The sequence below is a fragment of the Coregonus lavaretus genome, assembly GCF_964263955.1.
Source record: "Coregonus lavaretus genome assembly, contig: HAP1_SCAFFOLD_2002, whole genome shotgun sequence".
NCBI classification, from domain to species: domain Eukaryota; kingdom Metazoa; phylum Chordata; class Actinopteri; order Salmoniformes; family Salmonidae; genus Coregonus; species Coregonus lavaretus.
This window is the reverse complement of record NW_028164183.1, coordinates 59,305-80,257: the sequence shown is the minus strand read 5'-3', so window position 1 is coordinate 80,257 and position 20,953 is coordinate 59,305. Positions and strand designations below refer to the sequence as shown.

The 20,953-nt window shown below is 42.2% G+C and overlaps 1 protein-coding gene across 1 annotated transcript in view; it reads left to right on the top strand.

Moving 5' to 3' along the window:
* fig4a (FIG4 phosphoinositide 5-phosphatase a) overlaps positions 1-20,953 on the top strand; it is an 83,119-nt gene that overhangs the window by 6,185 nt on the left and 55,981 nt on the right. Inside the window, exons 4-10 of the mRNA XM_084192312.1 lie at positions 473-596; positions 4,556-4,712; positions 5,317-5,367; positions 7,698-7,849; positions 8,274-8,402; positions 16,288-16,388; positions 16,854-17,016. Of these exons, the coding sequence (XP_084048438.1) occupies positions 473-596; positions 4,556-4,712; positions 5,317-5,367; positions 7,698-7,849; positions 8,274-8,402; positions 16,288-16,388; positions 16,854-17,016 (877 nt within the window). The remainder of the gene's footprint in view (positions 1-472; positions 597-4,555; positions 4,713-5,316; positions 5,368-7,697; positions 7,850-8,273; positions 8,403-16,287; positions 16,389-16,853; positions 17,017-20,953) is intronic.

The following is a 20,953-nucleotide window of genomic DNA, read 5'->3' as shown; positions in this document are numbered from 1 at the left end:
TGGGCACAAGCACTATTCACGATAAACTGTTCACACCCCTCTTGTTTTTGGAGAGAATTTTGCAGATTTGAAAGCTTATTTCCTGTAATTCTACACATTTTGTCATGGGGTGCAAAGAACATTTTGCAGTTTTAAAGCTAATTGTCTTGCAATTCTATACATGCTGCCTAATGTATATTCAAGTGATAGGCTTTAATATCTACAGCAGTGGTTCCCAAACTGTGGGGCGCACTGTGTGCTGTCTGCGACGTTATGTTGTGATCACAGCAGAATGAACATTTTATAAATGTTTTTCAGTGTTCTGAAATCCAAAAGCTAGCACAGAAAAACAAATATTGACCAAAGCCGGGGCTTAGTCCCCAGATGTCAATGGGATGTACTGTTTCTACTGCTTGCACCTGTCTCAGCCAGAAGCTCAGTTTTAAAGAATCCAGAAGCACACTATTAACAATACGTTCCCTCTTGTCCCCAGCATGTCTACAACCAGCAGGAGGTGAGAGAGCTCCTGGGACGTCTGGATCTGGGCAACCGCACCAAGATGAGCCAGAAGGGCTCCTCAGGCCTGTCAAGAGCTGTGTCAGCCTACGGCATCGTGGGTAAGATGGTCCTCCTTGGACCCTCAATCCTCACAACTTATTCTCCTCTACCAGTTGCCATAGGAATGGCCATGAGCCTGTCGGGCATGTCTTGTCTAGTGAGTACTGTACATGAGGGTTTTTTCTGAGATGTGTAGGCTAGTAGGACTGAGGTAAGGAGAGCTGATCCTGAAGCAGTCGTTAAGGGCAAAAATTATGTTTTCTGTCCCCGTGTTGCTGTGGGAACCAGCTTTGGAGGGTTCAGAGATATTATAGAGTTAGTGCTCCTGGCAGGGAGTTAGTGCTCCTGGCAGGGAGTTAGTGCTCCTAGCAGGCTCTTTTTTATAAGAGGCTAATCAATGCAGTCACTTGTTTTGGTTTAACTAATTGATCAAATAAAGGCTTAAAGGCGTAATCCAACCCCATTCAAATATATTTCTGGCCATAGTCTCTATGCCTGTTTCTACTCTCATCAGCACACGACACTACCTGATCTCTCAAGGCCTTCAGTGGCCCACTTGAAGTTTGACAATAACCAACTTCCTGCTAGACCAGTTTTGTTACTTAATTTCTAATTTTGGTGTCTGAACCTGAGATAAAACAAGATGTATTTTTCCCTGGGAAAAATGAAGCATCTCAAGGTGAAATGGCTGCTAATGTGAGGTTTTGATGATCTTGCTAGTAGAAATGTCAAGCTTTGAGATCAAGGTCACACTGAACGGAGGGGAGAAGTGAAGAAGGGATCCTGAGAGGGGAGCGTCACACAGCCTAATTATCCGTCTGTCTCGTTTCTGTTCACACACACACACTCACACTCTCACACACACACATTTATTTGGAGGTTGAGTCGGATGACATTCAGTAGTTTCAATCTTCTTCTTTTTATATTTTTTTATATTAAATGCACTATGCATTATGTGGGTTGAATGCTGTAACAACACAGAATAAAACAATTAATAAAAGTCCCATGATGGTAGTGACTTCCCATTACTGCTTAACACTTATTAACCATTTATTCACATTACTTTACTTTAATAAAATAGTTCAGTTGTTGTGTGTATTACATTTGTTTTATTTGCTGACTTTATTATTTCATTCCAAGTCATCATCTCCTCTCTAAAACTGCTGCCTATGCTGTCTGACAAAATCACTATTTTAGTTGTTCTTCAAAGTAAATAAGGCTTACTCCTGAATACCAACTATCAATCACTTAGATCATATGTTTCAAACTCATTCCACAGAGGGCAGAGTGTCTGCAGGTTTTTGCTCCTCCCAGCAGACACTAGGCCGTCTATGGAATGCGTTTGACACCCCTGACTTAGAGCATGTATTTTCAGGTATATACAGTGAGGGGAAAAAAGTATTTGATCCCCTGCTGATTTTGTACGTTTACCCACTGACAAAGACATGATCAGTCTATAATTTTAATGGTAGGTTTATTTGAACAGTGAGAGACAGAATAACAACAAAAAAATCCAGAAAAACGCATGTCAAAAATGTTATAAATTGATTTGCATTTGAGGGAAATAAGTATTTGACCCCTCTGCAAAACATGATTTAGTACTTGGTGACAAAACCCTTGTTGGCAATCACAGAGGTCAGATGTTTCTTGTAGTTGGCCACCAGGTTTGCACACATCTCAGGAGGGATTTTGTTCCACTCCTCTTTGCAGATCTTCTCCAAGTCATTAAGGTTTCGAGGCTGACGTTTGGCAACTCGAACCTTCAGCTCCCTCCACAGATTTTCTATGGGATTAAGGTCTGGAGACTGGCTAGGCCACTCCAGGACCTTAATGTGCTTCTTCTTGAGCCACTCCTTTGTTGCCTTGGCCGTGTGTTTTGGGTCATTGTCATGCTGGAATACCCATCCAGGACCCATTTTCAATGCCCTGGCTAAGGGAAGGAGGTTCTCACCCAAGATAGGACGGTACATGGCCCCGTCCATCGTCCCTTTGATGCGGTGAAGTTGTCCTGTCCCCTTAGCAGAAAAACACCCCCAAAGCATAATGTTTCCACCTCTATGTTTGACGGTGGTGATGGTGTTCTTGGGGTCATAGGCAGCATTCCTCCTCCTCCAAACACGGCGAGTTGAGTTGATGCCAAAGAGCTCCATTTTGGTCTCATCTGACCACAACACTTTCACCCAGTTCTCCTCTGAATCATTCAGATGTTCATTGGCAAACTTCAGACGGCCCTGTATATGTGCTTTCTTGAGCAGGGGGATCTTGCGGCCGCTGCAGGATTTCAGTCCTTCACGGCGTAGTGTGAGATCTTGCATGGAGCCCCAGGCCGAGGGAGATTGACAGTTCTTATGTGTTTCTTCCATTTGCGAATAATCGCACCAACTGTTGTCACCTTCTCACCAAGCTGCTTGGCGATGGTCTTGTAGCCCATTCCAGCCTTGTGTAGGTCTACAATCTTGTCCCTGACATCCTTGGAGAGCTCTTTGGTCTTGGCCATGGTGGAGAGTTTGGAATCTGATTGATTGATTGATTGCTTCTGTGGACAGGTGTCTTTTATACAGGTAACAAGCTGAGATTAGGAGCATTCCCTTTAAGAGTGTGCTCCTAATCTCAGCTCGTTACCTGTATAAAAGACACCTGGGAGCCAGAAATCTTTCTGATTGAGAGGAGGTCAAATACTTATTTCCCTCCATTAAAATGCAAATCAATTTATAACATTTATGACATGCGTTTTTCAGGATTTCTTTGTTGTTATTCTGTCTCTCACTGTTCAAATAAACCTACCATTAAAATTATAGACTGATCATTTCTTTGTCAGTGGGCAAACGTTCAAAATCAGCAGGGGATCAAATACTTTTTTCCCTCACGGTACCTCAAGAAGCAACTGCTCTCAATGTAGGTCTATCCCTTTTGCTCAGGCATTCAACTGCCTTTATGTCGCAGGCATAAAAGAAACACAGACCGGACAAGGCGCGCAATGGATTATGGTCATTGTAGTTAATTATCACGTTTTCTGCGCTACACTGTGTAGAACATTGGCCTGTTGGAAACTACAACTCCCTACTACATCGCACAATTCGGGCATTAACTATTTTATCTCTAGAGAATCTGCAACGCAATCTGCGCATTGTGAATTGGAATTAAAATAATTGAACTGACATCAGTCAATTAGTTGTTTAAAAACAGAAAAAGAACCAACTTTTCGGTTAATTGCTCAGCACTCATTTTGTTTAAAGTTTTAAAGTTTAACGTTTAAACATTCACTCAGACTATTTTTCTTGCTGAAATTGACTATCACTGCAATGATTGAGGTAACACGGCATGAAGTGGCCTACAGAGAAACATCTCTTGGAACTCATCTGTATTGAGCTTGATGGTGATGTAGAGCAGGGGTTCTCGAACCTTTTCACTCAGGCCCCCCTTCCAGCATTGGACGAATAGCTCTCTAAGGTATGCATTGACTGACATGGCAAGAGGAAAACTGATGATGCACTACCCAATTTCGAAATTGTGCATTCTACTACAACTTTCAAGAGTAAGTTGAAAGCCGGACTGAGTTCAGTTTGGGAACCACTGATCTATCAATAATAAGCTCTCAGAGAACATCTATTCTGCTTCTCTGTGAAGCAGTATATCTCTGTGTATTACAGTAGGGAATACACATTCCAGGACTGAAACCATATTATTTTGTAATCGAAAATATGATTTAAAGAAAAGCTTTGAAGGTGATAATGAATTATGTAAGGCCGATGAACAGGCTGTGAGTGTGTCGTGGTCATTCAGCATGAAAAACAAGTGGTCTCATCTATCATGAAGAAACATGCCCCCACACACACAGAGATAGGCACTCATTTGATTGTTGAGATGAGAATAGATACTGTACATAGACATATGAAAATGTGGCCTGAAAAGGTTCATGTTAAAAGTTGTATAAGTTATCTGGGTGCTTTAAGATGTCCTACAGTAATACTAGTCTTATTTGTGCTGTTCATGTGTATTCATTGTCCTGGTCTTGCAGGTTTTGTCCGATTCCTTGAGGGTTATTACATCGTCTTGATCACAAAGCGGAGGAAGATGGCCGACATTGGTGGTCACTCCATATACAAGATAGAGGATACCAACATGATCTACATCCCCAATGATTCAGTGAGGGTGACGCATCCTGACGAGGCCAGGTACAGTACGTTGACAGTTATACACCCCACTGGAGATTTTCTCTCAATTCATACACACTCACACACACACACACACACAGTGTGACGGCTTCACTGACCCACTAACCAAGTTTGATCAGCTAAGGGTCACTCAGTATATGGGTCTATATAACCTGCCGTGCACAGCAAATGAATATGGCATTTTCTAGTCTCACCTTTTAATTGAGATGAGAAGGTAACATGTATGATGTTATATCTCAAAGACTAGGACTGTTTACTATGTGACCTGACAACTCCGGTGATGTGACTGTGGTGATGCGACAGGAAAAACTCCTGCCACTAGTATTAGGGGTTCTGACTATGTGGAATACAGCTATGACCGGAAGTGACTTTTTCAAAGCAGGTTAGGAGAACTTAAGCAGCCGGTCAGAAGAATTAACGTGACAGGTTAGGAGAATTAGGTTAACGTTAGGAAAGGGTTAGGGTTAGCTAAAATGCTCTCCTAACCTGCTACGAAAAGTCAGTTCCGGTCGTAGCTGTACTCCATCTAGTCACAACCTGTATTATGTAATTGATGCAGGTAATAACCATAAGAGATTGGGACTGTTTATTTCTCCTCTTGTAGATACGTAAGGATCTTTCAGAATGTGGACCTGTCCAGTAATTTCTACTTTAGGTAAGCGTGTGTGTGAGATCTTTAAAAATCCCACTCCTCCTCATCTCTCTTCTGTTGTTTGTCAAGCCAATGCTCTTGTTTGTCACACGTCTTTGTGGTCACGAGGCTCAGGTGTTTGGTGCAGTATTGAACCTGTCAGACAAACTCTATTCACAGTTCTTCACTTTTTTTGTCTGCACTTCTCTGATGTCTGCGCTTCTGTCATTACAAATTACAGGCCTCTCTCATCTTTTTAAGTGGGAGAACTTGCACAATTGGTGGCTGACTAAATACTTTTTTTCCCCACTGTACCATCTAAAGCCCACTGTAGCAGTAGCTGTACTTTAGGTTAACCTGTACTGAAAGGGTCTGTATTGACATAGTGTAGTCACGACTCGCTCCACAGATTACCTTCTATTAGTTCTCACTCAGACTTGTTGTCAAGCTGGTCATTTTTCTCCCTAGCGACAGGGGAAGATTCATTTTGGACCCTACCTTTTTTATATCCTCAAGGGAAAAAATATTATATATCGTCAAGAAAAAAACGATTGTCATTAAAGATATAAAAATATACAGTGGGGAAAAAAGTATTTAGTCAGCCACCAATTGTGCAAGTTCTCCCACTTAAAAAGATGAGAGGCCTGTAATTTTCATCATAGGTACACGTCAACTATGACAGACAAATTGAGATTTTTTTTCTCCAGAAAATCACATTGTAGGATTTTTTTATGAATTTATTTGCAAATTATGGTGGAAAATAAGTATTTGGTCACCTACAAACAAGCATGATTTCTGGCTCTCACAGACCTGTAACTTCTTCTTTAAGAGGCTCCTCTGTCCTCCACTCGTTACCTGTATTAATGGCACCTGTTTGAACTTGTTATCAGTATAAAAGACACCTGTCCACAACCTCAAACAGTCACACTCCAAACTCCACTATGGCCAAGACCAAAGAGCTGTCAAAGGACACCAGAAACAAAATTGTAGACCTGCACCAGGCTGGGAAGACTGAATCTGCAATAGGTAAGCAGCTTGGTTTGAAGAAATCAACTGTGGGAGCAATTATTAGGAAATGGAAGACATACAAGACCACTGATAATCTCCCTCGATCTGGGGCTCCACGCAAGATCTCACCCCGTGGGGTCAAAATGATCACAAGAACGGTGAGCAAAAATCCCAGAACCACACGGGGGGACCTAGTGAATGACCTGCAGAGAGCTGGGACCAAAGTAACAAAGCCTACCATCAGTAACACACTACGCCGCCAGGGACTCAAACCCTGCAGTGCCAGACGTGTCCCCCTGCTTAAGCCAGTACATGTCCAGGCCCGTCTGAAGTTTGCTAGAGTGCATTTGGATGATCCAGAAGAGGATTGGGAGAATGTCATATGGTCAGATGAAACCAAAATATAACTTTTTGGTAAAAACTCAACTCGTCGTGTTTGGAGGACAAAGAATGCTGAGTTGCATCCAAAGAACACCATACCTACTGTGAAGCATGGGGGTGGAAACATCATGCTTTGGGGCTGTTTTTCTGCAAAGGGACCAGGACGACTGATCCGTGTAAAGGAAAGAATGAATGGGGCCATGTATCGTGAGATTTTGAGTGAAAACCTCCTTCCATCAGCAAGGGCATTGAAGATGAAACGTGGCTGGATCTTTCAGCATGACAATGATCCCAAACACACCGCCCGGGTAATGAAGGAGTGGCTTCGTAAGAAGCATTTCAAGGTCCTGGAGTGGCCTAGCCAGTCTCCAGATCTCAACCCCATAGAAAATCTTTGGAGGGAGTTGAAAGTCCGTGTTGCCCAGCGACAGCCCCAAAACATCACTGCTCTAGAGGAGATCTGCATGGAGGAATGGGCCAAAGTACCAGCAACAGTGTGTGAAAACCTTGTGAAGACTTACAGAAAACGTTTGACCTGTGTCATTGCCAACAAAGGGTATATAATAAAGTATTGAGAAACTTTTGTTATTGACCAAATACTTACTTTCCACCATCATTTGCAAATAAATTCATAAAAGATCCTACAATGTGATTTTCTGGATTTTTTTCTCTCAATTTGTCTGTCATAGTTGACGTGTACCTATGATGAAAATTACAGGCCTCTCTCATCTTTTTATGTGGGAGAACTTGCACAATTGGTGGCTGACTAAATACTTTTTTTCCCCCACTGTGTGTGCTGTCAGGTGTAAATACATTCGTTTTTTCTGTCATTCATCTATCTATCATTTTTCTTTCTGCGCATCACTCCATTCATCCATCTCATTGATTTCCTATTCTGATTATCGAAGTGTTGTTCTTCTTGAAATCCTTGTTGACTTTTTTACCTATGAACTTTGACCCCCCAGCTACAGCTATGACCTGAGCCACTCCCTGCAATACAACCTGACGCTGCTGCAAAGGCCGTGTGACCCGGGCACCGTGGAGGAGGTGCACACACGGAGCAGCAGACAGCAGGACAGCTTCGACATCTTCGAGGACGAGGGCCTGCCCACACAAGGTCAGACAGCTCCTGCCCTCTCACCCTCTCCCTAAACTCCAGTTCCAGTTTTTACAGTTTCAAAACATGTGAATACACTGTATTGAACACATTTGTTTTCATTTGTTATCACAAAAAAAGGAATGGTATGTTACACTTTGTTTCTTGATCTTATAACCGTTAAGTCAGTCAGTGGTCCCAAAAGGAAAAAGATCCTCACAACTCAAGCCAATCATAAAGCCATTAACCGGCTAAATACAAGGTTGATCAGGACATCACTACTAGCCCTAAACTGAAGTCTTTACTCAGCTGATCTATCTCTACTCAATACCGTTTCCATGTTCTAATCTACTGTATCGGTGGTAAACCATCCACTTGGCTTTGATCCTGTCCATGTAAGCTGTTCTGTGGTGTTTTGTGTCCCTCTGTAACGGTTCCGCTGCAGTGTTCCACGGCCTCCAGAGTGAACCGTACGCCAAGTACGTATGGAACGGAAAGCTCCTGGAGTGCGTCAAGGACACGGTGCATCCTGATTGGCTCATGTACATCATCCATGGCTTCTGTGGCCAGTCCAGTATCCTTTTCCTCCTGCATGGTTACGACCTGGAAAGTAGAGTGTTCTATTTAGTAGTAGCGTGAGAGGTGTTGCAAATGTGCATGTGTGCTTGTGTCAGTGACTTGGTGCCTTTGCAATGTTCCAGATGTTGGTATCCACTAGGGCTGACCCCATTTAATCGACTGGTCTATTGTTTGGTCGATAGGCTGTTGGTCGACCGAGAATCTTTTTAGCCGAGCATTCGCACATTTCGTTTTTTTTATGGCACACGAGACACCTGTCTGATTCACACCTGTCTCAGTGGACTAATCCATTGCGGAGACTGCGGGGATGGCATACCACTATCACCATTAGTACATTTTACCGTTAATTCCCATAATTTCTAATCTACAATGGTAAATTGTTAATGCATTCAGTATATTATTATTATTACAGTTTTTTACCGTTCTCATTGTCGGAGTGGACACGTTGTTTGCGGACCGCACAACCTAGGCTAAACTTGTGAGGAACACATTTTGGTTTATTTCACTCCATTTATGAGTTGTCGATTTATTCATTGTCTTTTGTTTGTAGTGCTCCTGTCAATGTTGAGTAAGGACGCGCACCTGATTATACATAGAAGTAGGTCTAGGCCACCTGGCCCGCGTGCAAATGTAGGCCTATAAATGTGCCCATTTAGTATTTCTGATTGTCATAACTTACCACCACTGTGGCGCTTCTCAAAATACATTTTTCTTCACCTCAAACTGCAAGTAAACAAAGTCTGTTTTTACATCCATTGAGAATGACAATAGTTCCTCAACGTAGCCTATTTTAAAAATCATTAGAGCCCTCTTTCAATATCCACGTGAAAGGGGAAAGAAATGTAAGCTCTGATCTGGTGGAAACGTAAAATAGGTCTAACTACTTTTTATCCCATGTGCAAATTGCCTACAGTTATGTCTGTCCGGAGCTCACTGGTGCAGGAAACTCTGAGGGCCCAGAATATTTTATACAATGTTGCAGCTTCAGGCCAGACCCAAGTTAATAGTTGATACAATGCTTCAAATTCCTTGCAGACAGGCCATGCGTAGCCAATGTGATTTATAGGATATTTGTTTTTATCAGGATATTTTTTACCGGCAGGCTGCAATGTTTTTATTTGTTGGCTTTATGGAGGCTATTTTTACATAGTTTGCAATAGAAGTTACTTTTAGAATTTTGATTAACCATATAATGATTTTGAGATACGAAGACTTTATTATAAATGAAATAACTGTTCCATAAAAAATGTGCAAATGAAAATCATAACTGGCACAGAGATGGGTAGAAACTCCAAATGGAAAAGGTTGACAACTCCTGGTGTAGCCTATTACCTACCTGCAACTTCAGGAGCTTAATGGCAGAATCTGCGAAGGCCAGCATCAGATGAAGGAGGGTCGGGAACAGGTTTTTTCTTCTTCTGGTTACGCTATCTTGATCTCTGGCTCCCTCTTGAGTCATTTGTGTGTCTTAATTATTTAATCACAGTGTGCTTAAAGCATCAGGCAAGCTCAGTACCCTACATACAGTGCCTTCAGAAAGTAATCGGACCTCTTGACTTTTTCCACATTTTGTTGCGTTACAGCCTTATTCTAAAATGGATTAAAGAAAACATTTGTCTATATATATATATATATATATATATAAGGTCCCACATTTGACAGTGCATGTCAGAGGAAAAACCAAGCCATGAGGTCAAAGGAATTGTCCGTAGAGCTCTGAGACAGGATTGTGTCGAGGCACAGATCTGGGGAAGGGTACCAAAACATTTCTGCAGCATTGAAGTCCCTAAGAACACAGTGGCCTCCATCATTCTTAAATGGAAGAAGTTTTGAACCCACCCAGACTCTTCCTAGAGCTGGCCGCCCGGCCAAACCGAGCAATCGGGGGAGAAGGGCCTTGGTCAGGGAGGTGACCAAGAACCCGATGGTCACTCTGACAAAGCTCAAGAGTTCCTCTGTGGAGATTGGAAAACCTTCCAGAAGGACAACCATCTCTGGAGCTCTCCACCAATCAGGCCTTTATGGTAGAGTGGACAGACGGAAGCCACTCCACAGTAAAGGGCACATGACAGCCCGCTTGGTGTTTGCCAAAAGGCACCTAAAGGACTCTCAGACCATGAGAAACAAGGTTCTCTGGTCTGATGAAACCAAGATTGAAGTATTTTGCCTGAATGCCAAGCGTCACGTCTGGAGAAACCTGGCACCATCCCTATGGTGAAGCATGGTGGTGGCAGCATCATGCTGTGGGGATGTTTTACAGCGGCAGGGACTGGGAGACTAGTCAGGATCGAGGGAAAGATGAATGGAGCAAAGTACAGAGAGATCCTTGATGAAAACCTGCTCCAGAGCACTCAGTACCTCATACTGGGGCGAAGGTTCACCTTCCAACAAGACAACGACCCTAAGCACACAGCAAAGACAACGCAGGAGTGGCTTCGGAACAAGTCTCTGAATGTCCTTGAATGGCCCAGCCAGAGCCCGGACTTGAACCCGATTGAACATCTCTGGAAAGACCTGAAAATAGCTGTGCGGCAACACTCCCCATCCAACCTGACAGAGCTTGAGAGGATCTGCAGAGAAGAATGGGTTAAACTCTCCAAGTACAGGTGTGCCGAGCTTGTAGCGTCATACCCAAGAAGACTCGAGGCTGTAATCGCTGCCAAAGGTGCTTCAACAAAGTACTGAATAAATGGTCTGAATATTTATGTAAATATAATATTTCTGTTTTTTTCTTTTAAAATAAATGTGCAAATATTCAGAAAAAACTGTTTTTGGTTTGGCCTTATGGGGTATTGTGTGTAGATTGATGAGGGGAAAAAAACAATTTAATCAATTTTAGAATAAGGCTGTAATGTAACAATGTGGAACAAGTAAAGGAGTCTGAATACTTTCCGAATGCACTGTATAGTTGATTTTATTAAAACACATAGTGTGTGTCTATATATAGGGAAAAATACAAGTTTCAAAATGTACACGTTTTATAATTTCAACCAAGATTTGTTTTAGTCGGGGACAGCCCTAGTATCCACTTAGTGTGGCATTTTAGTTCTATACCTTTAGAATCCACTGAAGCTGACTTAGTTTACCTGACAATACTTAAATTGTTATTCCCTGAGATTCTGAAGCACCTTTTTATTGTGTCTCCCCAATGATACCTGCAGCCATCTGCCCTCCCTCCCTTCCTACCTCCTACCGCCCTCCACATCTTTCTGTCTGTCTGTCTTTTGACATGTATCCTTTAGAAGACAGAACTTTATTCCTCTTGTGTTCTTTCCCTCGGCTCGCCTCCTTCACTCCCCATCGTCTGTCTGGCATGCTGCTCACTGGAAAGTGAATGCCTACCTCTTGTTCCACAACACATGGAATACCATTTTTGTTTATTTTGTTTGGGGGGCACGTGGAATACCTAATGAGCCAGATGCTCGCCAGTCTGCTAAGCTGCATTAAGCGATTTGTGTTTATATTATGGTCTATGTAAAAATAATAAGATGGAAATTTAAGAAATGCTTATCAGGTATGAAAACAGTGGAGCGTTTGCATGCTTTGCCCATCTGGTATATGAGGTGGAGGAGAAAAAATAGATTAGATTAGCTAGACAGTTTTAGCTAGACAGTTTCTTTCTGTTTAGACTAGGAAGGCACAGCTAGTGTTTCCACTAAGCCAAAGAAAAACACACTTGAAACAAAATGTATGCCTAGATTGGTTATATTGATGCATGGTTTGGTTATATTAATGCATATTTGAGTGTGGACGCTTGGAGCTTGGGTAGAAGTGCTGGAGAATAACTAAATCTGATTAATTGTGTCCCTCATTTTGAGAGCCTAGTTTAACAATCTGTCAATGCAGATCTTATAAGCAGACATTAAGACATTACAACCATTCATTGCACTACTTAGCCGTGAGAGGTTTTAGCTAATGACTCTTCTGCTTGACTGAAGTTGTTCTTGGCTTTTTACACTACCGTTCAAAAGTTTGGGGTCACTTAGAAATGTCCTTGTTTTCCATGAAAACATGCATGAAATGAGTTTGAATAGGAAATATAGCAAAATGCATAGGAAATGTAGTCATTGACAAGGTTAGAAATAATTATTTTTAATATAAATAATAATTGTGTCCTTCAAACTTTGCTTTCGTCAAATAATCCTCCATTTGCAGCTATTACAGCCTTGCAGACCTTTGGCATTCTAGTTGTCAATTTGTTGAGGTAATCTGAAGAGATTTCACCCCATGCTTCCTGAAGCACCTCCCACAAGTTGGATTGGCTTGATGGGCACTTCTTACATACCATACGGTCAAGCTGCTCCCACAACAGCTCAATAGGATTGAGATCCGGTGACTGTGCTGGCCACTCCATTATAGACAGAATACCAGCTGACTGCTTCTTCCCTAAATAGGTCTTGCATAGTTTGGAGTTGTGCTTTGGGTCATTGTCCTGTTGTAGGAGGAAATTGGCTCCAATCAAGTGCCATCCACAGGGTATTGCATGGCATTGCAAAATGGAGTGATAGCCTTCCTTCTTCAAGATCCCTTTTTACCCTGTACAAATCTCCCACTTTACCACCACCAAAGCACCCCCAGACAATCACATTGCCTCCACCAGCATCTTTTCATTTGGTCTGCGTCTCACAAATGTTCTTTGTGATCCGAACACCTCAAACGTCGATTCGTCTGTCCATAACACTTTTTCCCAATCTTCCTCTGTCCGGTGTCTGTGTTCTTTTGCCCATCTTTTATTTTTATTGGCCAGTCTGAGATATGGCTTTTTCTTTGCAACTCTGCCTAGAAGGTCAGCATCCCGGAGTCGCCTCTTCACTGTTGACATTAGACTGGGGTTTTGCGGGTACTATTTAATGAAGCTGCCAGTTGAGGACCTGTGAGGCATCTGTTTCTCAAACTAGACACTCTAATGTATTTGTCCTCTTGCTCAGTTGTGCACCGGGGCCTCCCACTCCTCTTTCTATTCTGGTTAGAGCCAGTTTGCGCTGTTCTGTGAAGGGAGTAGTACACAGATCTTCAGTTTCTTGGCAATTTCTCGCATGGAATAGCCTTCATTTCTCAGAACAAGAATAGACTGACGAGTTTCAGAAGTTCTTTGTTTCTGGCCATTTTGAGCCTGTAATCGAACCCACAATTGCTGATGCTCCAGATACTTAACTAGTCTCAAGAAGGCCAGTTTTATTGCTTTAATCAGCATAACAGTTTTCAGCTGTGCTAACATAATTGTAAAATGGTTTTCTAATGATCAATTAGCCTTTTAAAATGATAAACTTGGATTAGCAAACACAACGTGCCATTGGAACACAGGACTGATGGTTGCTAATAATGGGCCTCTGTACGCCTATGTAGATATTCCATAAAAAATCTGCCGTTTCCAGTTTCCAGCTACAATAGCCATTTACAACATTAACAATGTCTACACTGTATTTCTGATCAATTTGATGTTATTTCAATGGACAAAAAAATTGCTTTTCTTTCGAAAACAAGGACATTTCTAAGTGACCCCAAACTTTTGAACGGTAGTGCATATGCAAGTAATAATGAATCACCTCCTCCACAGTCATGAGATGAATAAGTGAACTCCCCAGTATCCCAGTGATGGAGGGATGAAAGAGGAAATGGATAGTATAAAAAAAAATAGTCCAGTCTGAACTTAAACAACTAAAACTATGTAGAAAGTGTGTGGAAATGATAACGAACCTACATTTTTAAGAATTGTAATCTCTGAACCTATTTTTTACTTCAATCACAGTATTTTTTTATATAGAGCTATTAGCAGCGCTATTTAGCGGATTTGGTTGATTTTTGTGGTCTTAAACCAGTCAGCTTATTAACATTCTTCATGAAGAATATGGGCAAAATGTAATTATTGACAATGGAAAATGGTGGGAATGTTGTTCCCTTATCATGTAATTGCTACATTTACTATCAATATAGCATTCAAAATAGTTTTCCAGAGTGTATTTTTGCAACAAACAAACAAATGTGATGCTAATATTAGGTCGCGACTGAGACAACCTGGTTGTCCCGATACAAAACCCGTTGAGAACCACTGGTTTACATCAAACATTGCTGAATAGCACAAGGGGTAATTGTCTGTGTGTGTCACCAGGTTTGCTGGTTAGATGGGCAGTGGGGGACACATTGCGGACGCTGGGTTTAGACGACATTTCCTGGAAGCCATCCTTCTCTCATGGTTCTTTTCCCAGAGAAACCCAGGCAGAAGAATTGATAGAAGGAAACGGGGAGGAGGGGAGGGGTAAAGAAAGGTAGAGACCCAGAGATGGAGGAAGTGATGAAGGAGGTAAAGAGGAAAACGGAGAGGTAAGAGAGGGACTTAGTAAATTAGTGCGAGAGAGCTGGAGGGTAGAGCGACGAGAACAGTCATTTCCCCCCCTATTTTGAATTGGACATATAAAGGTATACACTTTACAATTCTTGACATGAGTACAAATAACAAATTAAAAACAAGCAAACTAACCAAAGGAACACACAAAAAAACATACAATATGAAAATAAAATTACAACAGATCACAACACACTATACCCTCCCCCTGTTGGCCCAAGCTCTGAATCTTGCTCAATAGAGTGTAATTTGTCAAAAAAGGAAATTAAAGGCTGCCATCTCAGAAAAAGGTTATCAGTACATGCACTCAGTGTTTTACATTTTTTCTAAATTAAGAAAAGACAAGAACTCAGTGGGTGGTTTGGGAGATTTCCAATTAAGTAAAATCTGTTGGCGGGCTACGAGTGAAGCAAATGTTACAACATCTGCTTTACTTTTGGTGAGAATGGACAGCACAGATGGAACTCCAAATATAGCTATCAAAGTACAAAGCTGCAGGTTAATATCAAGATGTTTAGAGAGAGTAGTTAAAAAGGAAGACCAATACTCCGAGAGCTTAGAGCCTGAGAAAACGTGACTATGATCAGCGGGAGACATTGAGCATCTGTCATGTGTAATTTGTCTCTGGTGAAAAATGAATAGTTTTTTGCCATGATGTAATGAATTTTGTGCAACACTTTGATCTGATTTCAATTTAACCGAGCACAGGAAGATGTGGCATTAACCCTAATAAGGGCCTCCTCCCACCAGTCATCTGTCAGGTCAAGTTCTCTTCGCCAGTCAGTCTTTAGTTTGATGATGGGAGAGGTTTTCAGAGGAGAGCATAACGTCATCATATGAGACCTCCCCAAATCTGCGCGAGCGACAGGATCCCTTCTAATAGCGTGTTAGGAGGTGATTAAGGAAAGGTAGGAAAGTGAGAACTAACAAAATTACGAGCTTGGAAATAGGAGAAAAGATTGAGGCAGATTACATTTAGCTACAAGATCATAAAAACTGGCAAAGGTCCCATCTAAAAAATAAATAGTTGAAACATACCAAACCTCTCTCCCGCCACAAAACAGAAGCCTGGTCAAGATTGGAGGGTAGAAATGGATGATTGTTACAAATAGGGCCTAGAAGAGAAGGGGCAGAAAGTCTAAAATGCTGACAAAATTGTTTCCAGATCTTCAAAGTAGAAAGCACAATAGGATTTGTAGTGTACTCTGAAGGACACATGGATAGTGGGGCACAGATTAGAGCAGAAAGAGGGGTGATTGGAAAGAATGCGCTTCTGTTGAGCACCAGTTGGTACTTGGAGAATTACGCCAGACCAAAATCTTCAGAATATTAGCTGCCCAGTAGTAAAACAGTAATTTGGGAAGGACCAAACCACATCTTGTCTCCCTCTTTGAAGTATCTCTCTACGTATCCTAGGTGTTTTGCCTGCCCAGTCAATTCCAATTCGAGAATTTACTAATTGTTATTTGAAACCAATGACACTTTGCTGTATTATGTTACGTCTGTGTGTGTGTCCCACCTTAACCTCTGTGTGAAGAGCTCCTGATCTACGGTCGTCCGGTTCATGTCACCCTCATCGCCAGGCGCTCCAGTAAATTCGCTGGCACCCGCTTCCTCAAGAGAGGAGCCAACTGCGAGGTACCCGCCCGCCTCATCTCGTCGCCACGACAACAGGGCAAAGTCACCCCCGGTGTTATATAATAGCAGCAGGGCACAAAGGGGGGGAGAGCGACAGGAGTTTTGTTATGTGGTGGGGGTGAGGTTAATGTAACCTCCGTGTCTCTGCATCTCCTTTGTTTGTGTGTGTGTCGTTTGGTGGTAAAGGGGTTCAGCATGCTGTGTTTTTGAGGCCAAATGATGAATCTATTTTTCCCACCGTGCGGCTTAGTTTAGGCCAGGATTGAAATTCGTAAGGTTTGGATGTGTGTGTGTTCTCATTTGGGGATGAGTTTCTGGTTCAGTATATGGTCCACTCCTGTCAATTACAGGTCGAAACTGTTGAACAACGAAAAACAACAACAATGGGGCCATCTAAGAGTGTGTAGATCCTTGTGGTTCTCTCTGTATATAATCCCTCACCTGTTTTCATCCGGTCCTCTGCAGGGTGACGTAGCCAATGAGGTGGAGACTGAGCAGATCATCCATGATGCGTCGGTGATGTCATTCACAGCGGGGAGTTACTCTTCGTACGTTCAGGTCAGGGGTTCCGTTCCCCTCTATTGGTCCCAGGACATCTCCACCATGATGCCTAAACCACCTATACGATGTAAGATATTATCATCATTAGATACCATGTACACTGTACAGTATCATTAATATAATGTAGCCTTCTGGTCTCTGTCTGGATATACCCCTATCACCAATATGCCATGAGATACTCTCACATAACTACAGCACTTACAGTAGTAGTAATACTATAAACTATACTCTGGCCATGTTACTATGAAATTGGGATTTTCTTATTGATGAGGGTGAGAGAGATTTTCTCTCCTCTTTTCATCCATCTTTCTTTCTCATTATGACTCCAGCAGGATACATCCTAGGGTGTGAGGATCAGATGGTCTCTGAGATTGAAAAGGTGGAAAGAGACTGCAGATTGTGTGTGGTCGACTGCATTAAATTATGTTATCCTCTCTTACCCCATTTGGCCTACAGTCCATCGTGGATGACATTTACCTAAGAGATTGAGAGCATGTCCCAAGATCTGTGTGTGAGCGCGCGCCCGCATGCATGTGTATATGAAATGATCTTATCCTCTCATCCTCCATTTGGTTTTCAGTCCATCCTAGGATGACATTTACGTGCATAATACAGAGATGTAATGTACAGAGAGCTAGTGTGTCCTCATGATCTATGTGATGGGGACCTTACCTTGTATGTGGACACCTGCTTGTCGAACATCTCATTCCAAAATCATGGGCATTAATATGGAGTTGGTCCCCCCCTTTGCTGCTATAACAGCACTATGCATTGGGGCAGGTAGCGTTCTCCTGGCATCTGCCAAACCCAGATTCGTCCATCGGACTGCCAGATGGTGAAGCGTGATTATCACTCCAGAGAATGCGTTTCCACTGCTCCAGAGTCCAATGGCGGCAAGCTTTACACCACTCCAGCCAATGCTTGGCATTGTGCATGGGGATCTTAGGCATGTGTGCGGCTGTTCGGCCATGGAAACCCATTTCATGAAGCTCCCGACGAACAGTTCTTGTGCTGACGTTGCTTCCAGAGGCAGTTTGGAACTCGGTAGTGAGTGTTGCAACCGAGGACAGACCATTTTTACGAGCTACGCACTCGGCGGTCCCGTTCTGTGAGCTTGTGTGGCCTCCCACTTCGCGGCTGAGCCACTGTTGATCCTAGACGTTTCCACTTCACAATAACAGCACTTACAGTTGACCGGGGCAGCTCTAGCAGGGCAGAAATTTGACGAATTGAGTTGTTGGAAAGGTGGCATCCTATGACGGTGCCACGTTGAAAGTCACTGAGCTCTTCAGTAAGGCCATTCTACTGCCAATGTTTGTCTATGGAGTTTGCATGACTGTGTGCTCGATTTTATATACCTGTCAGCAACGGGTGTGGCTGAAATAGACCAATCCACTCATTTGAAGGTGTGTCCACATACTTTTGTATATATAGTGTATCTATCTCCTTTCTGCTTTACTCCTAGACTCTCTAGTTCTGTTCTCTTTGCCTGGTGCAATCAGAGGTAGTGATAGTGCCGTTGTTTTTCTATTGAAGGACCAGTGCAGTCAAAAATGTGATTTTCCTGTGTTTTATGTACTGTATATCTCCACACTGATGTTGGAATAATACTGTGAAATTATACAAATTATGATAATGCCCTTTTAGTGTAAGAGCTGTTTGAAATTTCAGCCTGTTTTGGTGGGATGGAGTTTTGTGACATCACCAGGTGGTAAATAAGTTAATAGACCAATAAGAAAGAGTTCCAAACCTCTCTGCCAATAAGAGCTATTTTCAGTTTTACACTCCAAAGTCAGACCACTCCCAGACAGTCCTAGCAAAGTTCTTGCTTGAGAAATTGCTCTTTACTAAGAAGCAAATTTTGTTTCTTTTTGACAATTTTAATTGACAACAATCAAAGTAAGGTAATTCATTGTTACACAGAAATTATTTGATATTGAGATACAAATTGATGCATTGGACCTTTTTTAAAAAGCATTGTTTTCTTGCCCAGTTCTTCATATTCCAAGACACTAGTATCTAAAAACTCCAATTAGTTTTCAAAGCTTCAATTTGCGTTTGCTGCCTGCTAGTTCTGACTCTGGTGGGTTTTCCAGTCTTCGTCATTACCTCATTGTAATGTACAGTCTGAGCCTAACTTAACCTCCTTTTTATTCAAATTGGGTATCATGACATTGTGCTCTAATGTCATTCAGCTAATCCATAAAATAAATTCAGCAATATGGCATCAGGCGCGCACACACAGATATAAAAGCCCATAGACACAAAGACGTCCAATTACATGTAAATTCTTGTTCGATAACGACGCCTGTCGGCCTCAAGATTATCAGCCATTAGTGAATCTAGGACAGGTAGATGATCAGGAAGACCCTGGTTGGACGAAGCAGTGAGTCACCACCCAGCCAGCCTGTCCTGACAATAAAAGACTGCGGTTACACAAGCCTCCTGTTGTCTTTGACATGCTTAAGTAGGTGAATAGCTTTGTTGGGAGGGATGAAGAGAAGTCTTTTCATGCTTCCTCGTCATGACGACCCACGGGGGAACGAGGATGGTTACCCAACATCACCATTTACTACTGACCTAAATGGATGGGATGGATCGATTTTAAAGGATATATGGTGAATGGCAAACAAGGGGTAATTATGTGTGTGTGTGGAGGGGGGTCCTAGTTGACTGATCATGAGGGGAAAACATGTTTGACTGACCCAGATTTTCATTTGGTTGGCTGAATTGGCTGTAGGTGTGGGGCTCTGCGTGACCGTCACATGAAGTCATAACACTGTGAAATAATAGAAAAGATGGGTGAAATGATGGCGTGAGAGGCATAAAGGAGATGGGCTTGCGTGTTAGTTACGGTATAATAATACTTAATGTTTCTAGGTTACCTTTTGGTTGGTCTTATGAAATGCTTATGAATCATTATATCAAACATTATTGCTTACCTTATACAGCCAGTGGCATGGGTCCTTCTAACATCCTAAACCTTAAAGGTTGCTCATCGCTCAGTCAAAATAGAGTTGAGTGAACTAGATGCTAAAGTGACCCTGAAGTGTCTCAGTGGACGAGGCTGACCCCTACACCAATGTACATTACTGTTGAAAAGTTTGGGGTCACTTAGAAATGTCCTTGTTTTTGAAAGAAAAGCAATTTTTTTGTCCATTAAAATAACATCAAATTGATCAGAAATACAGTGTAGACATTGTTAATGTTGTCAATGGCTATTGTAACTGGAAACGGCAGATTTTTTATGGAATATCTACATAGGCGTACAGAGGCCCATTATCAGCAACCATCAGTCCTGTGTTCCAATGACACGTTGTGTTTGCTAATCCAAGTTTATCATTTTATAAGGCTAATTGATCATTAGAAAACCCTTTTGCAATTATGTTAGCACAGCTGAAAACTGTTGTGCTGATTAAAGAAGCAATAAAACTGGCCTTCCTGAGACTAGTTGAGTATCTAGAGCATCAGCAATTGTGGGTTCGATCACAGTCTCAAAATGGCCAGAAACAAATAACTTTCTTCTGAAACTCGTCAGTCTATACTTGTTCTGAGAAATTAAGGCTATTCCATGCGAGAAATTGCCAAGAAACTGAAGATCTCGTACAACGCTGTGTACTACTCCCTTCACAGAACAGCGCAAATTGGCTCTAACCAGAATAGAAAGAGGTGTCATGGATTCTGCCGAGGCTGCTCCTCCTCCTTGCTCGGGCAGGCTTCGGCGTTCGTCGTCCCCGGAGTACTAGCTACTGCCGATCGATGTTTCGTTGTTTGTCTTGTTTTGTCTTGAGTAGTTACACCTGTTGTCTATTATGTTTGATTGTATAGCCTATAATTACCCTTGTCTCACGTTTGGTATTTGTGTGTTATTGTTTCGTGTCTAGTCGGTATCGGCATTTGCTGTATTCCATATTACGTGTATGGTGTTTTTCCCTCCAGGTTCGGAGGTTTTGTTTTTGTGCTTTACATTCAGTAAAGTAAGTCTGCTAGTATCTCTGTGTCCT